The 19687-nt window shown below is 49.1% G+C and overlaps 1 protein-coding gene across 1 annotated transcript in view; it reads left to right on the plus strand.

Moving 5' to 3' along the window:
- CCDC180 (coiled-coil domain containing 180) overlaps positions 1-19687 on the plus strand; it is a 618906-nt gene that overhangs the window by 168998 nt on the left and 430221 nt on the right. Inside the window, exons 10-14 of the mRNA XM_086924739.1 lie at positions 1341-1460; positions 6411-6490; positions 18296-18384; positions 18903-19025; positions 19288-19461. Coding sequence (XP_086780865.1) covers positions 1341-1460; positions 6411-6490; positions 18296-18384; positions 18903-19025; positions 19288-19461 — 586 coding nt within the window. The remainder of the gene's footprint in view (positions 1-1340; positions 1461-6410; positions 6491-18295; positions 18385-18902; positions 19026-19287; positions 19462-19687) is intronic.

A 19687-nucleotide genomic window follows, 5' to 3' on the forward strand; every position in this document is an offset into this window, starting at 1 on the left:
TCTGGTTGTTGTTTTATAGGAGGGAGTGTCCTTCACCCCCTGTGATCTCCCATTGTCTCTTTTCATTCTTCCCACTGTGGTTCTCTGTATTCAGTACTGAAGTTGGGCTTGGACAGGAGGTTGGATTAAATGGAGCCTACAGGAGCTCTAAGTGAGTGGTAGGCTGTATGAGGGGTTCACGTTAAGTCATGTAGTCCGATGGATAGGACACCACATTCCGAAGCAGCCCTTTCACGTTGACTGGACACAACGTTTTCTGGCATATTGCAGTGTTTTCAATGAGACTCCATGTTGCAGTGCAATCCACACCACTCGTGTCTGCCTGGCTGTTTGATACCTCAGGGCATCACGTACCTTAGTTAGAAGTAGTTTTGGGCCCCGCCATGCTTTTATTCCTGGCACGGCTGCGCTAAGGCAGCTTCATCGAGGCAAGAGAAGGTGTGCAGAGCCTCAGCTGCTAGCTCTGTGTCTAAGGGTCACTCCCAAGTTGTCCGACAGATCAAGAGTAGGATGATTCATGCTTTGGGCAGAAACACTGGTTCTTCCGGATCACAGAACCTGTAAGTGGCTGATTGTGCTGTCTTCCTGAGCTCTTATGCCCAATCCTAGGGCTCATTTGCTGCAGTTCCTCCCTTAGTCAGGGGTAAGAAAGCTGCAGTAAGCGAGGAGAGAGTTTGACAGTCATCCAGCATGTCTGTCGCTAAACGTGGACTCCAGGGGTTGCGGGTGAGCAGTGCTAGGCAGTCAGTGTCTACCATCAATTTTACAGTGGGTTTAGATGGGTGCCTTCCTGTAAAGTTTCTCTATCTGCACCTGGTCTGACTGCTAGAGTTGGAAGCAACATAGAGCTTGATATGCTGAGAGCGGCTCACGCAGATCGGCTGCTCTAATGCTGTTTCAGCTCTATACAGATACACATAATGTGGGGTAGAAATTCAAACGATTGATAGATTGCTGTTTGCAAAGAATCTAGCAATAAAAGTTACAGGTGAGTAACTATTTCTCTTATGTAGGCTTGAATTCCAAATGTGTTCTTTCTTTCTAGTGCTCAGTCCTTGGTCCAGACTCTCCTACATGCTTGTCGCCCTTATGTGAGATACCCCTAGCTTTGAGTGGGTGTTGTCAGGCCTAAATGGACTCTTCTTTGTTTTTGGAATGTTTGCATCATGCTTCCTAGTTGTGTTTCTTTGAAGTTCAATCCCACTTGCTGGTCGCTTTCCTTGCATTTCACCTCATCTGTGACGTGGATTTTTCCATTGATAGCACCGGGGTGGAGGAGGTGACTGCACAGATTATGGTGTGTTCAAATGTTTACCAAGGGTCTTGCTTCTGTCACCCAGGGCATTCATGGCAAGTAAGAAGATTCAGGATCCACTGAGTATCCAAAATGATCTGGAGCTGTTGGTGAGAGAGCAGACAGAGCTGAATGAGGAGAGGATGCAGCTTCTCCAGTCAGTCAGGTATAGTCTTCAGAATCTCTCTTGTCAGCCTCTGCCGCAAAGGTGTCCTATCGGATAGAGGTACTTGAGGTGTGGGATCAGACACGGCTGTTTGAGAACCAGGAAAGAAAAAATCATATTGATTCTGGCTGTTTTGACGGAACTTGGCTGCACATGCCAGTCAATCATGTTGGCTTCAGGCACTGTGGTCTTCATAAAATGCTCCTAGATTGCCTTTTTCTGTGTTTCGTATGCTCTTCCATCGTTGGGTAAGATCTATATACCTAATTTCAATATTCAGTTGACGATGGAATTGTTAGTCAAGTAATCATCGAAAGCAGAATCTGGTGCCAGGTAGTTTTATTTATAAACAATGATAAACATACATTTACAAAGGCAAAATGAATTATTTCAGAAGTTTATATTCCTGTGTTGTCACTTCTTTATTGTTCATTAGTACAATGTGTTTAGTTAAATAACAGAGGTTGTAAAAAACCTGATATCACCAAACATGATTTCAATTTTTATTATGACATTTTTTGAACTAATGTTTTTAAAGAAAAATACAAATGAAGATGGTAGCCACAAAAAATGTAAACTTTATAGATATGGTCTATAGCTACAGACAGTAAACTCTGTACACAACAAATATTGGCAATAATGTATCAGGTCCATTAGACATGCATACAATCACATAGATCAGCAGATTAGAGTTAAAAAAGTAATTTAAATCCACCTTGCAACAAGAGGATAGTTGGTGTTGCTGAGATTTTAGCGCATGATTATTTCTGCAGCACTGTTATTGCATGGTCTGTGTACTTGCAGTCTTCAAGGACTCAAGTGTTATTGCCTGATGAGGCTCAAAAAAGCCAAAACGTCCTGTGCCACAATGTACATGCACAGATGAGCTAATGCCACAGAGATATGAGGTGCACCATGGGTATGATTACATTTAACAAATCAATGCATCACTTCCTCCTCTACTATTACGTTCTATATTTTTGAGGTCTATATTGTCACATTGAACCAAGGAATCCATTAGTAGGTGAGCGCTTGATGTAAATGAGTGGTAGCTTTTAAATACTCAGTTTTCTAGTAGATGCATCAGATCTGAATATCTGAATTGTGGCTTAAATTACTCACCATACCTTTGACATAAACACATTCAAACCATCTGTCCTCCAAGTGCCTTCCTTAAGACATGAGTGTGAACTTATGTGTCTGCCCACCTGGCCCCCACCCTAATGCCTTCTTTCTCCATGCATGCCTAAAGATTCCAGCAAACATCTTAGCCTTACACCTAGTACACGTGCTATAAGCCATTCACCACTTGAGTCGCAGGATGATTTTCTAAGAATTTGACAAGCCCGTTGGAGTTGTCCTGCCTCAGTTGCTGGCTAAATTAAATGAAAATGAGTACCACCAACCCTGTGAGGCTATGGAGGAGGTCCTGGAGACCCGGTGCCCTTCTTAACTTTGTGTGCGGCGTATGACGCCATCAGAAAAAAAAAGAGATGTCAAGTTCCAAACGTCAGCTGGTATTTGTGACACAAAGAATGGAATGATTGTGTTGCTGTCAGAATTCGAATTCCCATGACACGCAGTCACAGGCTAAGGGGGTCATCCTACCGGTGAAAGGGACTGCCCACCATAAGGGCGGGGGTCCTGTGGGAAACATTAGGATGCGCCTGCCACAGTGGTGGGCGCATCCAGCATTCCTACCATTGTGGCGGGCGGTGCACTTAACACCGCCCACCACAATGGCAGAAAGGCGTGCTGTGTACTTCCATGCACAGCATGGCAGGCACCGCGCGGTACCTGTCATGCTGTGTATGGAACTACTGGGGGGTACCACCATGGGTACCCCCCCATGTGCACCCCCCCGGAGTCCATGGGGGCCCGCATTGGGCCCCCAAAGCACACTCCGCATGCCTTTCTGTGGCGGCATTGTCGCCACGAAAAGGCATCTGAAAAAGCCCATTGTAATATGGCTGACGGCGGCGGGCGGTCTTTCCGTCCGCCGCGGACCCCCCCAGCCATACTAATATGGCAGGGGGTCATTCCGGCTAGGATGGCGGGCGGATCCCCCGCCAGGCCGGCTGTGGCTACCACCGGCCTGGCGAGGGCAATCCATCCGCTTTCCTAATGGGGCCCTAAGTTCCTGGAAGAAGCATGGAAGGCGAGGAGGAAGTCAGCTGGTTTTCCAGAGTTTCCATGGTTCTTCTGGGGACTAGTGGTGTGTTTCACACAAAAAGTAGACTAATGAAGCGGGCTTTCACAACCCATTTTCTTTTTTAGTAAAGTGACACTTTAGTGCATTTCTCACTTTCCTTTTTGTGACGTTTTAACTGTATATTTTGTTTGATATCTTACTGCCCTTACCCATGCATATTCTCTTTACAAAAGGTTTGTTAGTGGGAAGTGTTAATAAACTACATTTTAGGCTTGTTATATTATAAATATTTCTGAAGCGCACGTTTACCGATCCGTTGCATGGTGCTAAGGTAACTGAAACATAGCTTGCGACAGATTTTTAATCATATGCCAGCCAAAAGAGCCACATCTCTAGGAGTTATACAGTATAACAGGAGGGCAACCAGATTTCGGAGGAAGAGCTTTCCAGATGCGGGGAGCCGGTACCGCAAACCTGGAGACACTGAGTGTCTTTTTTTTAAAGGTAGGGATGGTAAGAAGATCAGCATGCGAAGACCCCAGGTTACGCTTGGGATATGTTTTTGTGGACGGGCAGAAACAAAAGCGGGACTGCAAGTCTGAAGTGCTTTAAAAATAAGGCATTCTGCCTTAAAGATGGAGCACTGTGCTATGGGCAGCCAATGAAAATTCCTGAGTAAAGAGTGATGTGACAATTTCGAAGTTGATGGGACAGCTGCCGAGCTGCTTGATTTTGAACCAATTGAAGTCTGCGGCATAATATAGCCTAGAAAGAACCAACGCAATGACAACCTGCATAAGATCCTCAAAGGGGAGAAGTTTTCTGATCTGTCAGATTTTTCTGAGTTGCAAAAAGCATGAAGAGATCACAGCCCAACTTGAGGTTTCATGGTCAGATCAGCATCAATCAGAACTCCAAGGCTCTTAATTGATTTCTTTGGCAGAGGGGATGGGGGAGGAGGAGATGCGTTGGGGGTGAGCCCATGGGTGCAGGCCAAAATGAATGTAGACCTCCATAAATCACGCTTATTTTTGATAGTGACAATCTCTGTCTTATTGGAATTGAGTTTAAGCTGATTGTCATACTTCCATTCATCCAATCACAAATAAATAACATTGTGTTTTGAAGGAGGTTACATATGCCGGGGAGCTGTCAATTGCAAGTCATCTGCATTGTTGTAAACCTTGACCTAACTATGATTCAAGGCATGCACCAGCGGATAAATGTATACATTGGAAAAGTAGGAGGACAAAGAGGAACCCTGATGGACACCGCAAGTCATACTGACCTTAGAAAAGCAGAAGGTGGAGAGACTGATCGCCTGCGAATGGTCCTTCAAAAAGGACTTGACTCAGTCTTGTGCAGTACCGGGGAGGCCCGTGGCTTCGACCCGGTCAGCCAGAATATCATGGTCCACTGTGTCCAAAGTCACCGAAAGATCAAGGAGCACCAGCGCCTGGGTGGTATCCCTATCAGTGCCTCTCGAAGATCGTCCACCACGGAGAGAATGACTGTCTCAGTGGAATGGGCAGGTCAAAGGACCACTTAAAGGGGGGTCAAGAAAGTTTGTTGACTCCACGAAAGAGTAGATGCATTTGGCTACATGGGCTCAAGTACCTTAGCCAAATAGGGAAACAGAGATATCGGGCAGTAGATTTTCAGAATGGAAGGATCATCACCAGCTTTCTTTAAGTAAGGGGATCACAATTACCTCCTTAAAAGAACTGGGAACCTGGCCACAACTCAAGGAATTGTTGAGAAAGGCAAGGGTTGGGTCATGAAAACAAGAACACATGTCTTTTAGGACATCAGGGCAGCAGGGGTCATTTGTAGAGCCTGATATTACTTTAAACAGGAGGTCCGTAAGGCGCTCTTAGCTGTTAGCATGCAGATCAGACATTAGGACTCAGCTGCAATCTGACGTAGAAGTGTTTGCAACTGAAGGACTGGGAAGGATACGGGCTTTAATGTTAGTGATCTTATCAAAGAAGAATGAATTCAGGGTCTCACATAAATTCTGCGTGGGAGTGAGAGTCACTCTGTCAGAATTTAAAGTTTTTAAAAATTCCCTTCAACTTATTAGTTGAGTTAGTATTGTTTTCTGAAAAGTAGATAGATTTCACTAGTGTAATAAGCTTTTTATATTGCTTGAGAAGTGTCGCGGGCGTTTGTCAATCAATTCAGGTTACCCTCCTCCTATTTATCGGGACTATTCTTAGTGCCAGGCAGGGAGTTCCTTGGTGAACTGCAGAAGGAGTCGATATTGACACAGGCTCAATTTCTGGAAAGGTTGACAGCGCTGGATTGAGGCTTGAGCGGGATCACATCCGTGAGTAGGAATTTCATTATAAAGTGATGGCAAAACAGCTATAGGGGAGACTGAGAGATTGGTAGTCCAAATTTGATCTAAAGTGTGGCCCTTATAGGGGCCGGGGAGGAAACTTGTTGGATAAGATTTATACTGCAAGGCAAATCAGTAAACTTGAGGGATAGCTGACCTATGGTATCCTCATTTGCCCAATAAATGAAAACACTTACAATTAAAATCTTTAATTGAAACAATCCCTGTGCTTATTTCATGTGGTCATAGCCAAGCTGAACTCGAAACCATGTTATACATGTGCTCTTAGTGAGATGGTTTAAAGGTTTCCTTTTCCATACTGGCTCATTTAACTTTTTAAGATATAGCCAGGTTATCAATTGCACTGTTTTGTTACTGAATAATATTGGCTATTCGTTACTGATTTGTTGTGCTGCGTAAAGTGCTGTAAAATATTTTTATTTTATTTTCTTGACAGTAATCTTTTGCCGCCAACATCCACCAAATCCCAGGTGGCAGACTGGTATACTTCACTCATGACAATAAATAAAAAAATAGGTAAGCGTGGCGCCCCTCCTGCTCCAGGTCAAAATCTAAGGACCCGTGAGTGCAGAGGGATTTGTGCTGTTTTCCAATTGAAGTAATCAATGTCATGTTGTTAATTTATGTAGGTCATGCCTTCCATTTACCGTCCCCTTTGTGCTTGTGGATGCAGATGTATGTGTATGCAGTGATGGGTTTCCACACTGAGGGTCACCATTGAGGCTGTTAGTGGAGAAACCATGAAAAACATGGTGAGCTGATGAGCTTTGTGTTGGATGTTGGGTTTTCTGCATGGCTACATCCTCATGGGGGTGGCATTAGATCATTTCAACATGCCTGTGAAACCGACTGAGGGGGGTGTGGTTTTAGGGTTGTCTGTGTGGGATGTATTGCAGTGCCAGTGGAGTCTGTGTCACTTGTGTCAGTCGTTCATCTTGGTGTCTTTGCAATCCCCAGTTTATGTGGGGTACAACTGCATTATTCTAGTACGGGGCTACTTCCATTGCTGGGAGGGGTTAAGTTGATTCTAATGTCAGGTTTCTGTATTGCTGATCTCTTTAACCCCAGAGTAAGGGTTTTACTTTACATTGCTTGAAATAGATGCATCTATGTAGTTGTGGTTTGTTCATGGCAGCCCTATTCTGGTAAGCTATCTCACCCTGTCTACTGTGCCTGCTCCCCAACCTATCTTCTTATCTTATGTTAACTGTTATTTCTATAGCATGTAATCACCAACAGGTCTCTTAGTGCTTAAAGAGAGTGGCCGAGACCACCAGCAGTTACCAGTATGACGCATTTCAGAAAATTAAACTGTGGCCAAGGCCTCCCTGAACAGGAACGTTTTGACACGTTTCCTGAAAGGGAGGAGTGCGGATTCCTTATGGAGTTAATGAGGCAGTTGATTTCAGAGCTGTGGGAGTAGGACACAGAAATCTCTGCCACCCTTGGATACTGTTATGAATCGTGGGAAGGCCAGGAGTCAGGCCACAGATGAACGGAGTGTACTGTATAAACTGGGAAAACAAAACTTGATGGACGGAATGTTGCACAATGGCTAAACATTCACCCCCAGTCACAGATCTGGGTTTAATCCATCGTTATTTTGCTCACCATACACTCCAGTTCAGACATTACCATATGCAAATCAGTCTTGACCCTGGGCCTCATGGGAACAGTCCAGCACAAACTGCCAAGCCATGTCTTCCCTGGACCAGAATCAAGCATCCTAGGACCGGTTTCTGGCTATCCACCATCATCAGCCAGGATAGCTTGATTCCAGTGGCATGGAGAGCATGGGACTCACGTCTGAGCATACCGTCCCACTCGGCGTGACAAATTCAAAAACAAAACTTGATGGACGGAATGTTGCACAATGGCAAAACATTCAGACTGATTTGCATATGGCTTGGTCTAAACTGGAATGGCATGGTGAGCAACAAAACGATGGATTTAGGCCCAGATCTCTGGCATGACATTGTTCTGCATTCTGTCCATCAATTGTTCTTTTTGCATTTATCACCCTGAGTGGGACGGGTTTGCTCAGACGTGAGTCCCGTGCTCTCCATGCCACTGGAATCAAGCTATCCTGGCTGATGAGGGCTGAAAGCCCGAAACTGGTCCTAGGATGCTTGTTTCCAGTCCAGGGAGGACCTGGCCTGGCAGTTCGGGCTGGACTGTTCCCATTGGGCACAGGGTTAAGACTGATTTGCATATGGCTGGGTCTAAACTGGAATGGCGAGAAAAAAAACGATGGATTTAGGCCCAGATCTCTGTACTAGGGTGAATGTATGACATTGTTCTGCATTCTGTCCATCAATTTTTCTTTTTGCATTCATCACCCCAAGTGGGACGGGTTTGCTCAGACGTGAGTCCTGTGCTCTCCATGACACTGGAATCAAGCTATCCTGGCTGATGAGGGCTCAAAGCCCCAAACCAGTCCTAGGATGCTTGTTTCCAGCCCAGGGAGGACTGGGCCTGGCAGTTCGGGCTGGAATGTTCCCATTGGGCACAGGGTCAAGACTGATTTGCATATGGCTGGGTGTAAACTGGAATGGCATGGTGAGCAAAAAAACGATGGATTTAGGCCCAGATCTCTGTACTGGGGTGAATCTATGACATTGTTCTGCATTCTATCCATCAATTGTTTTTTTTGCATTAATGTATACCGGAACCTGGCCATAAATGGCTTCAAGGGTAATGCAGAGGCCCTTAAATTTTGCTCCCTGCTTAATGGGAGCCATTGTAGCCTGCACCGCAGAGGGGTGGCATGAGTCCTTCTTGAAAGCTTGAAGACCAGCCTAGCCGCATCATTCATAGTCACCTGTAGTTTGTTGGTGAGCTTCTCAGGGACGCCGGTCTCCCTTCTCAAAAGCATGTGGGCTTCCTTGGCATGTTCTTGACATTTGTCTAGCTCACCAATCACAATTACATTGGCCTCTTGGTATCTGATGGGCAGCTCCATAACCCCGTAAGAAAATGGCTATCAAGATACATACCTGTGCAGTGAAACCTTGTTTGTATGTTTTGCTTAGAGTGAGTTGTTGTTTGACATGTGTCCTCCATGCCTTTGTGTTTTTCCAGCAATCCGATGATTTTTGTTTTAATACTACATAATTTTTCATTCTAATATTGAACTTCTTTGGAAGACGTAAGTTTAGTTTGATGTTTTGTTCTTTTCTGTGTAGCAGACCGTGATATCTTTATGCATAGCTTTTAAAAGAGAAACCACAGCACATACAGATCTGTACCTTCCTCTATATGTGTCATTTAAAACTGCATGTGCATAAAAGTTCATGTCACTTTGATTATGAAAAACAGGAATGTAGGACTTGGCCCTGCTGGCAGGTTCACCCCTAAACTTTTTGCTTTTAATGGTGACCTGGTGATGGTGATTTTTGGGTTTTGCGCACTTTCACTGTGTCCCAGTGGAAAGTGCGTGCACACTTTGAGTACATGTGGTGAGATAGGCCTGCCCTCCCATAGGAATGCATGGGGAATGTATGTGTCCCTGGCAGTTCCTGATGCGTGGGGTGTACAGGTTCGAGTCTGATATGTGCGGACTCGTGTGATTGAATGCTGCGAAATGATGTATGCGGCGTGTATGTGTCTAGTGTGGAAGTGCCACTTCTAGACATGGCTGTGTGTGTGCTGTGAAGGTGCTGGCGTGTGATTGGCTGGAGCTGGCTGGGATGCCAGGCTCCATGAGTCATGATGGGTCTGCCCGGTGGTGAGTGTGGAGATTAGCATGCTGATGCCTGGGGAGGAGTGCACCTGTGTCCTGAATGAGGCTGGGTTTTCCCCACACAATGCTGGCTCCGCCCCCTGTGGTGCGACTGATGACCCTAGTCCTGCCAGTGAATGAAAAGGGTGATTGAGCACATCAAGGGTGCTCCAAAACCAGCTGCGACTGGTTTCTCCCCCACCCTGCACAGACAAAGGAATGTGAATAAAAATGGGGCTGTGTCCCCACAGAAGTTGTTCTCCCCCAGGATCCTGAGGGGGCTGCTGCTGTTGCTGGGCAGGAGGACCGCCACTTGGACTGCCTACCTGCCTGGAGGCCCAGTGAGCTGGCTCTGGGCCCAGCCTTGCCCCCCCATCTTCCTTTCTGCATTTCTCTACCTTGTCCCTGGACTTTTGGGACATCTGCAGCTCCTTGTACTTGGGAGCGCTGTGGTCACCTTTCTAGCACAAGGAGCGCTTTATTTTGTCCCCATATCGCCTGGGGGCGCTTTTCCTGTGCTGCTAAGCGCTGGGAGCGCTTTATTTTTACTTACGCGGCTGCCACGCCGCATACTGCCGTGTTGGTTGCCCTTGGGTGACCCCTGTCGGGTGCCCACCCCGCCAGGGACCTGGTGCCGTCTTTGTGCCCCCTAAGCGCTGAGGAGCGCTGTCTTTAAAACTATGTTTAGCCCATTTTAATTTTAATTTGAGGGAGCCCACCCCTCGTTTGGCCAGAAGAAATCACCGCCGCCGCCCGGGGACTTTGCTGCAGACGACGCGCTGCCATCAGCCGAGGCGCCCCGGAGCCAGGGGGCTCGTCGCCTTGAGCCGCGCAGTATTTGGCTGCCCAGCCTGCCTACGGCATTCCAGCCCGGCCGGAGGGTTGCCCGGCAACCAGGACGCTGGTGTTCCTTTCCCCCGGAGGAAGGAGGCAGGAAGTCCCGCCCTCGCAACCGTGGGACGGAGGAAGGTGATCCCGGGAGCCCCAAGGATCGAGAGAGCAGGGCTCCCACACCCGTGGTGTGAGCCCTGCGTGTGGCATCACCCGAGGAGAAGCGGGGCTCTCAGAAGGGTGAGAGAGCCCTGCGAGGCCACAGAAACCCGCCGGAGAGCATCCCGGTAAGGAGGGGGCACCGCGACGTGAAGAGTTGTGCCTGAGCAAGGCACCAGTGCAATTGCCCCCCCCCCCCATTTTCCCCCCCCCAGAGCGGCCCCACTTGGCAGCAGGCCGCTCCCACGTTGCCCAGCAGGCATTTCCTGGGGGCATTTATTGTTTTCGAGCCGCAAAGGCTCCCCGGGGGCACCATTGTTTCCGGTGTTGTTTTAGAGCCTAGAAGGCTCTTGCTGCCATTATCTTTCTGAGTCCACAGAGAAGCGGGACTCCAACGGCCGGCCCTATTTGTCTAAAGCCCTGAGAGGCTCAAGGGGCCCTAGTTGTTCAGGAGCCCAGAGAGGCTGAAGGGGCGTTTATTGATTTCGAGTCCCCAGAGGAGCGACTCCAACATTGGTGCCACATTTGCTAGAGCCCAGCTAGGCTCCTGAGGGCCCAGTCATTTGTGCTGAGCCTGGGAGGCTCCAGTTTTGCCCCCATCTGTGCCATACAGCTGCGCAGCACTTCGTGGGCAGTTGCCACGTTTAGTCCCCCTGACTCTGGGACACAGGGTGTCCTAGCCCCAACAATGCCAGTTGGCCTACGGACAGTCACAGGTGGTGACTAATGTGTTTTCTGCGCAATTGTTCTTTTGCTACACCTCTGAATGTTTTTATGCATCATGTGTTCCCCTTTGCCACACCTCTGAATGTATGTTTATGCATCATGTGTTATGTGCTTATACCCCTACAGGTATTGTGATACTTAGGTGGTTGTTCGTGCTAGTACAGGTGGTGCTAGTGAGGTCCAGGTTCCCTGCGTGACCTGTTCCTGAGGTGGTTGGGATTGCGTAGGTGGCACCTACCGGTTACCAGTAGTTACTGGTTGTGTGCTTTATGTTCTATTTTTGTGCTACAGTAGATTTATATTCTATGTTCTAAGTGCTAATTCTACCTAGTGCTAAGTTCTAAAAGTGCTGATTCCTGACAGTGGTTCATGTGGCCCTGTCTTGTACATATCCCCTGTAAATTCTGCCCGTGCCTGTTGGCACATTGTAAAGTGTATGTTTTATCTAATGTGTTTTGGTATAATACAAAGGCTATTTTTACATATAACCTTGTGTGGAGTTTCCTTTGTGGTGGGCCTTGGGTGTAGCTGGGGTGCGTGCGCAAATACTTAACTCACATCGCCTCCAAGTTTAGCCTTGCTGCTCGCGCCACGTTACCTAGAGGGTGAGCAGGGGTTATCTTGGCGTGTAACTCCCTTGCCCTGACTTGGGAGTGGTGGTCTCTGACTGACTGACTTTGCCGCAAGCCCTGGCCAGCCAGGGATCCCATTTCTAACATTGGCGGCAGCAGAAAGGATAAGGATTTGTGTTTGCGTTGTACCGCAGTGGCAACTGGCCGCACTACAAAACTCTGCATTTTAGATGACCACATTTTGGGGATTATTGTTTTCTTTGAAGTCCATTATTTCTTCTCCTGAAGGTATCATTGTTTAATTGTGTCCAGTACATTTGTCCCCTGCCCTGCGCCCAGAGTTTGGTACCTGTGTCACGTGTGGTCAGGTTGAGGAATCAGGGGTGGTAGAAACTGCCTTACCAGTCCGAGGGGAGGGTGTGTGTGGATGAATGGTGTGTTACACTGGACAAGTGAGTGTGAGTTCTCTGGGTTAGGGAACTTGCTGAATAACTTTGTGAATTGTGCACTCCTGTGTTAGCTCAGACCCCCTAGGTTCCCTGTGTTAAACTTTCCCCAAGAACGTCCGCAAAAATGGAGCCTACTTTTGACGTCTGTGATCTGTTTAGGTACAGTATGTTAGAGTTGGTAAGGTTCTGTGGTGAGAGAGGCATAGAGGTGGGTGAGTCAGACACGCCGCCCGAACTTAGGAGCAGCCTGATCCTATGGCAAAAGGGTCAATGGGATCTTGAGCGCAGTGAGGAGGGAGAAGATGACAGTGAATGTGCACCAGCAAATAGAGACGACCCCATAGATAGGCAGTCCCTTGCTGGGTCCAGCGTAGGAGGCAGCGCCTCATCCCTTTCCCTGTCCCCAGAGGAGTTGGAGGATAGGAGGAGAGAAAGGGAGCACCAGCTGGCTTTAGGAAAGCTCAGGCTAGAGCATGCCCAGGCTATGGCACAGCTGGGCTTTAGAAAGCAACAGCTAGAGACTCAGAGGGTCTTGGCGCAGGAGAGGATAGAGGAGGCTGAGAGGGCCTCCACCAGAGGCAAAGTAGCTCTGGAGGGTAGACTATCCCCTGAGCGCATTTTTACTTTTCTGGACTCCCCAGGCCGGGTTGAGTCCAGTGGTGGCAGCTATATAGAGCCCAGTGCGAGCAGTCCCATTCCCAGTTCCCTGAGTATGGTACCTATTTTCCAAGAAGAGGAGTATAGGTTGAAGTTCAGGAGACTTAGGAAACTGTCTCACCAGTCTTGGGAGGAGTTTGTGGATGAATGTGAAGAAGCACTGGACAGTTGGAGAAAGCTTGACCCAAGAAAGGATTTGCTTGATATGGTTCTCAAGGAGCAGTTTCTCAGTGTTGTTTGTCCAGAGTTGCGCCAGCACCTGTTGAGGTGTGGTTCCTTTTGTCCTTGGGATCTTGCAGAAGAAGCAGAGCGCTGGGAAAGTGCGAGAGGTTCTTTAGAGCCACTAGTGAGTGATTCCAACAATAGTGGGTCAGGTGTCCTCCAGCCCAGCGTGGTGGAGGAGGGTGAGAGTAGCCCATCTAGGTCCCAGTATAGTGAGGAGGGTGTAGGGGCTTACTGCCTGGCTCAGTGGAGCAGGAGTAAGTGGGTGACCGAGTGTCCCCAGGTGCCCGAAACCTTGCCTCAGGACTTGGATGGTTTCTTTAGGGAACACCAGGTTGGGGACCTAGGCTGTCCTGTTAGTCCATTTGAGGAGGATCTCCTAGTGTCTAGGGAACCTGGAGCATCTGCAACTAGAGCTCCAGGGGTTTCAGTGTCCGGCAGTGCTACTCCAGTTGGGAGGGCACAGGAGTCCGAAGTGAGGAGTGATTGGGGGAGTTCCCCAGTGGAAGAACCAGTGGGTCAGGGACTACCCAGTTGGGCTAGGATCCCGTGTAGTGACCATGGTGACACCACTTCTGTTCTGGGGGATCTTTGCGCACTGTCAGGTGGACAGGGGACGGGAGATCTGCGCCAGACAGACAGTCACACGACACATGGGTCATGTGTCAGCCTCAGGGGGATGGTGTGTGAGTCCCCAGAAGTCCTGGAGTGCCAGGCAATTTTTCCGCCAAAGGTTTTAGACCGGAGGTTGGGAGGCCAGGTTCAGGTTCAGCCTGACCTGAAGGGTGGGACGACTGTAATCAGTGTCCTGACCAGTGCTTCTTCCAGAGGTACCGCCCCAGTTGGGAGGGAGCAGGACTCTGGAAGGGGATGCAGAGGGTGGGAAAGCCCACCTCTGACCCCGGTGCAACTTGAGGGGTTAAACCCTGGGTTGGAATGGCGTTCTAGGTGTACCCCTCGCAGGAGGAGGATGAACCCTAGAAGAAGAGGTAGGGGGAGGAGAGCCTTCCCTGAGACTCCTGGTCTGCCTGAGGTTGTAGACCCTAGACTGGAGAACCAGTGGCAGTCTAGCCCTGTTTTACAGATAGGAAGAGTGGAGAGTGGCACTATGTGCCAGGGGTTACTACCCCCATTTTGTGAGTAGGCATGAACCAGTGGCACCTGTGTGGCCTAGGGCCTGGTCCTGGCCGAGGACAGCTGGAGAGTACCAGTGGGGTAGCCCAGTTAGTCCCTACAGTAATTTTAGAAGGAACTCCAGGGGTTCACCGTGGCGTAGAACAGGAGGGTGTCCCTGTAGTGGCGGGCCCGCGTCCGTGTTCTATCGCCCCAAGCAGGGGAGTCCATCACGGTGGTGATTGGTCTACCCTGCGTTTTGGCTGGAAGGGGGTTGTGTTGGACTTGGCCCTTCTGGCAGGTTCACCCCTAAACTTTTTGCTTTTAATGGTGACCTGGTGATGGTGATTTTTGGGTTCTGCGCACTTTCACTGTGTCCCAGTGGAAAGTGCGTGCGCACTTTGAGTGCATGTGGTGAGATAGGCCTGCCCTTCCATAGGAATGCATGTGGAATCTATGTGTCCCTGGTAGTTCCTGATGCGTGGGGTGTACAGGCCCGGGTCTGGTATGTGCGGACTCGTGTGATTGAATGCTGCGAAATGATGTGTGCGGCGTGTATGTGTCTAGTGTGGAAGTGCCACTTCTAGACATGGCTGTGTGTGTGCTGTGAAGGTGCTGGAGTGTGATTGGCTGGAGCTGGCTGGGATGCCAGGCTCAATGAGTCATGATGAGTCTGCCCGGAGGTGAGTGTGGAGATTAGCATGCTGATGGCTGGGGAGGAGTGCACCTGTGACCTGAATGAGGCTGGGTTTTCCCCACAAAATGCTGGCTCCGCCCCCTTTGGTGCGACTGATGACCCTAGTCCTGCCAGTAAATGAAAAGGGTGATTGAGCACATCAAGGGTGCTCCAAAACCATCTGCGACTGGTTTTTCCCTCACCCTGCACAAAGACAAAGGAATGTGGTGTATAAAAATGGGGCTGTGTCCCCACAGAAGTTGTTCTCTCCCAGGATCCTGAGGGGGCTGTTGCTGTTGCTGGGCAGGACGACCGCCACTTGGACTGCCTACCTGCCTGGAGGCCCAGTGAGCTGGCTCTGGGCCCAGCCTTGCCCCCCTATCTTCCTTTCTGCATTTCTCTACCTTGTCCCTGGACTTTTGTGACATCTGCAGCCTGCTTGCGCTTGGGAGCGCTGTGGTCACCTTTCTAGCGCAAGGAGCGCTTTATTTTGTCCCCATAGCGCCTGGGGGCGCTTTTCCTGTGCTGCTATGCGCTGGGAGCGCTTTATTTTTACTTACGCGGCTGCCACGCCGCATACTGCTGTGTCGGTTGCCCTTGGGTGAACCCTGACGGGTGCCCACCCCGCCAGGGACCTGGTGCCGTCTTTGTGCCCCCTAAGCGCTGAGGAGCGCTGTCTTTAAAACTATGTTTAGCCCATTTTAATTTTAATTTGAGGGAGCCCACCCCTCGTTTGGCCAGAAGAAATCACCGCCGCCGCCTGGGGGCTTTGCTGCAGAGGACGCGCTGCCATTAGCTGAGGCGCCCCGGAGCCAGGGGGCTCGCCGCCTTGAGCCGCGCAGTCATTTGCTGCCCAGCCTGCCTAGGGCATTCCAGCCCGGCCGGATGGTTGCCCGGCAACCAGGACGCTGGTGTTCCTTTCCCCCAGAGGAAGGAGGCAGGAAGTCCCGCCCCCGCAACCGCGGACGGAAGAAGGTGATCCCGGAAGCCCCAAGGATCGAGAGAGCAAGGCTTCGCACCCGCGGTGTGAGCCCTGCGTGTGGCATCACCCGAGGAGAAGCGGGGCTCACAGAAGGGTGAGAGAGCCCTGCGAGGCCACAGAAACCCGCCGGAGAGCATCCCGGAAAGGAGGGGGGCACCGCGACGTGAAGAGTTGTGCCTGAGCAAGGCACCAGTGCAATTGCCCCCCCCCCCCCACAGAGCGGCCCCACTTGGCAGCAGGCCGCTCCCACGTTGCCCAGCAGGCATTTCCTGGGGGCATTATTGTTTTTGAGCCTCCAAGGCTCCCCGGGGGCACCATTGTTTCCGGTGTTGTTTTAGAGCCTAGAAGGCTCTTGCTTCCATTATCTTTCTGAGTCCACAGGGAAGCGGGACTCCAACGACCGGCCCTATTTGTCTAAAACCCTGAGAGGCTCAAGGCGCCCTAGTTGTTCAGGAGCCCATAGAGGCTCAAGGGGCATTTATTGATTTTGAGTCCCCAGAGGGGGGACTTCAACGTTGGTGCCACATTTGCTAGAGCCCAGCGAGGCTCCTGAGGGCACAGTCATTTGTGCAGAGCCTGGGAGGCTCCCGCATTGCCCCCATCTGTGCCATACAGTTGCCCAGCACTTCGTGGGCAGCCGCCACGTTTAGGCCCCCCGACTCTGGGACACAGGGCGTCCTAGCCCTAACAAGGCCAGTTGGCCTAGGGACAGTCACAGGTGGAGACTAATGTGATTTCTGCGCAATTGTTCTTTTGCTACACCTCTGAATGTTTTTATGCATCATGTGTTCCCCTTTGCCACACCTCTGCATGTATGTTTATGCATCATGTGTTATGTGCTTATACCCCTACAGGTATTGTGATACTTACGTGGTTGTTCGTGCTAGTACAGGTGGTGCTAGTGAGGTCCCGGTTCCCTGCGTGACCTGTTCCTAAGGTGGTTAAGTTTGCGTAGGTGGTACCTACCGGTTACCAGTAGTTACTGGTTGTGTGCTTTATGTTCTATTTTTGTGCTACAGTAGATTTATATTCTATGTTCTGAGTGCTAATTCTACCTAGTGCTAAGTTCTAAAAGTGCTGATTCCTGACAGTGGTCCATGTGGCCCTGTCTTGTACATATCCCCTGTAAATTCTGCCCGTGCCTGTTGGCACATTGTAAAGTGTGTGTTTTATCTAATGTGTTTTGGTATAATACAAAGGCTATTTTTACATATAACCTTGTGTGGAGTTTCCTCTGTGGTGGGCCTTGGGTGTTGTTGCTGGGGTTAGTGCGGAAATACTTAACTCACATCGCCTCCAAGTTTAGCCTTGCTGCTCGCACCACGTTACCTAGAGGGTGAGCAGGGGTTATCTTGGCGTGTAACTCCCTTGCCCTGACTTGGGAGTGGTGGTCTCTGACTGACTTTGGCGCAAGCCCTGGCCAGCCAGGGATCCCATTTCTAACAAGGAAGGTTTATGAATCAAAGGACGTTCAAGTGGTTGTTTTGTTTTTGAGTCTCTAACCTTTAGTGATGAACTGACAGCAGAGGTGTTCTAATACTAAAACCAGTCAGAAAATCTAGAGCTTTGCCTGTAGCTTAGTGCTTCTGACATGCTAGTTGTATTGGAGTTTGGTGACTCACATGCCCTCCCTGACATGTGGATGCCAGTACCCCATCCTACCACCATTTATGATGCACCAGCTTGGTAGGGAAATCACTCATTTTTTAAATTTGCCATCCAACCATGGTCTGCCAGCAGCACTTGGGTCATATGCAAATCTATGGGCCTGATTCTCAAAGTACACATTGTAGTACATTTTATAGCAATCTAAAACGTACTACAAAATGTAGTTTTACTTATACTTATGTGTGCAGAGTTCTCCGTCCCGACTGCGCTCGTAGTTATAGGGTTTAGTTGTAAATGTGAAAGGTACATAAGGGAGTCGGAAAAAGTGGCATATTACTCCTAAAGGGATCAGATTATGGAGTAGTAAGAGGAGTTTAGGGAGAAGGACGTCCCTTGACCAGACAAGAGTAAGCCAATTGCTTTACTGTATGGATGGAGACATGCAGCTAACACTTTTGTAGTAATTTTACATTCGGAATTTGTGAATACCAACAGTAGTAAACTCACTCCACAGTGTAAACCTACTCAAAAGTGTGAGTTACTTCAGCTGGCCTTTACAGAAGCTTCACCTACTTTTCATTTTTTTTCCTTCTCTATATCTGTAGATTGCCTCAATGTGCAGTTTGTAAACCGGATTCGCATGCATCACGAGAAGGTTTTGCAGATGTGTATGGCTGAGGTTCAGAAGAGCAAGGTTAGTTGCACACAGAGAGCCCTACTTGTCAGGGTGCTGTGCCTTCTACTTGCTTGAATCTAAGGAAAGTATTCTTTGCTACCACAATCTACCTTGTTTCAGTGTGCACGTCATGCAGCAATGGGGAGTGCGGGGGGGGGGTGAGAGAGAGAGAGACCTCAAGCACACTATGGATGTGGGATGCTAGGTCTAAGATATGACCTTGCCTGGAGCCCTTAACATCAAATCATGAACCCCCTTATTAGCCATATACTGAGTGACCCTGGAAGGTGTGACAAGAAGTAGGCTGCAGGTCACTTTCTTATGTCCAGCCTGGCTGTGGCGGATAACGCAGCAAGACCCACAGCCATTTGTTTTATAATCAGCTCTGCTATTTCCTGTGGTGTAAGGTCTTCATTCTCTACGGTGATATGAGAAGGTGTGATGCTTTTCCATGCCCCAGTTTAAACACACTTTTAACCAAAATGTAAACAAACATTTAACTAAAGTTTTAACCAAACTATCACTTTATCTTGTAGAAGCTCCTGATTGACATGAAAATCTGCAGGAAGGAAGAGGTGGAAAGGTTTGTGAGCTCAGAATTCTTCCCACTGGTGGGAGAGCTGCAGAAGCGGTTTGAGCAGGAGCTGGCGCTAATGGATGCAAGTATACTGAGGACAAAATGGTGAAAGTGAAGGGGGGGATAAACATGCAAGAACAAAGGGTTGCAAGTTATGCAGGTATGAGCACCCTCTGGATTCATGAAAGAGACATGGAGACAGCAAAACTGAGTGAGAGAGAGGGGGTCAGGGAGAGATCCTCTCTGATGCAAATATGTAATTAAAAAAAGATGGAAAGGTTTGCACAACAAAAGCTGATCTCTGTTGTTCCCTTCTCGTTCTGATGTGTCTTATACTTCTTTAGAAAACCCTGGAGCGTGTGGCCAAGCAGACTGATCTACAGAGCAAAGATCTGTTCAAATTCACCCAGGGCGCTGTCCACCTCTGGGACGTCCTGGAGATCAGCCTCTCTAAACAGGAGAAGGGCCTGCAGAAGAAGCTGGACGATTGTCGACAGCAACACGACGGCGAGAACCAGGTATTCATTGCAGTTTATAGTTGTGAGCCATACTAAACCATCACTTGCTTCGTCTCAGCTTATGTTCCCTATGTAAATGTAAATGTATGTGTCTTGTAAAGCGCACTGCTGCCCTGAGGCGTCGTGGCGCTGTAGACCGCTGGGGAACCCGTCCTGGCTATCCCTGTGAGATGGTCCCTACTGGGTATCTCGAAGGTGAAACCAGGCATCCCCGGCGAATGTGGGG

This window comes from Lissotriton vulgaris, chromosome 5 (assembly GCF_964263255.1).
Source record: "Lissotriton vulgaris chromosome 5, aLisVul1.2, whole genome shotgun sequence".
NCBI lineage: Eukaryota > Metazoa > Chordata > Amphibia > Caudata > Salamandridae > Lissotriton > Lissotriton vulgaris.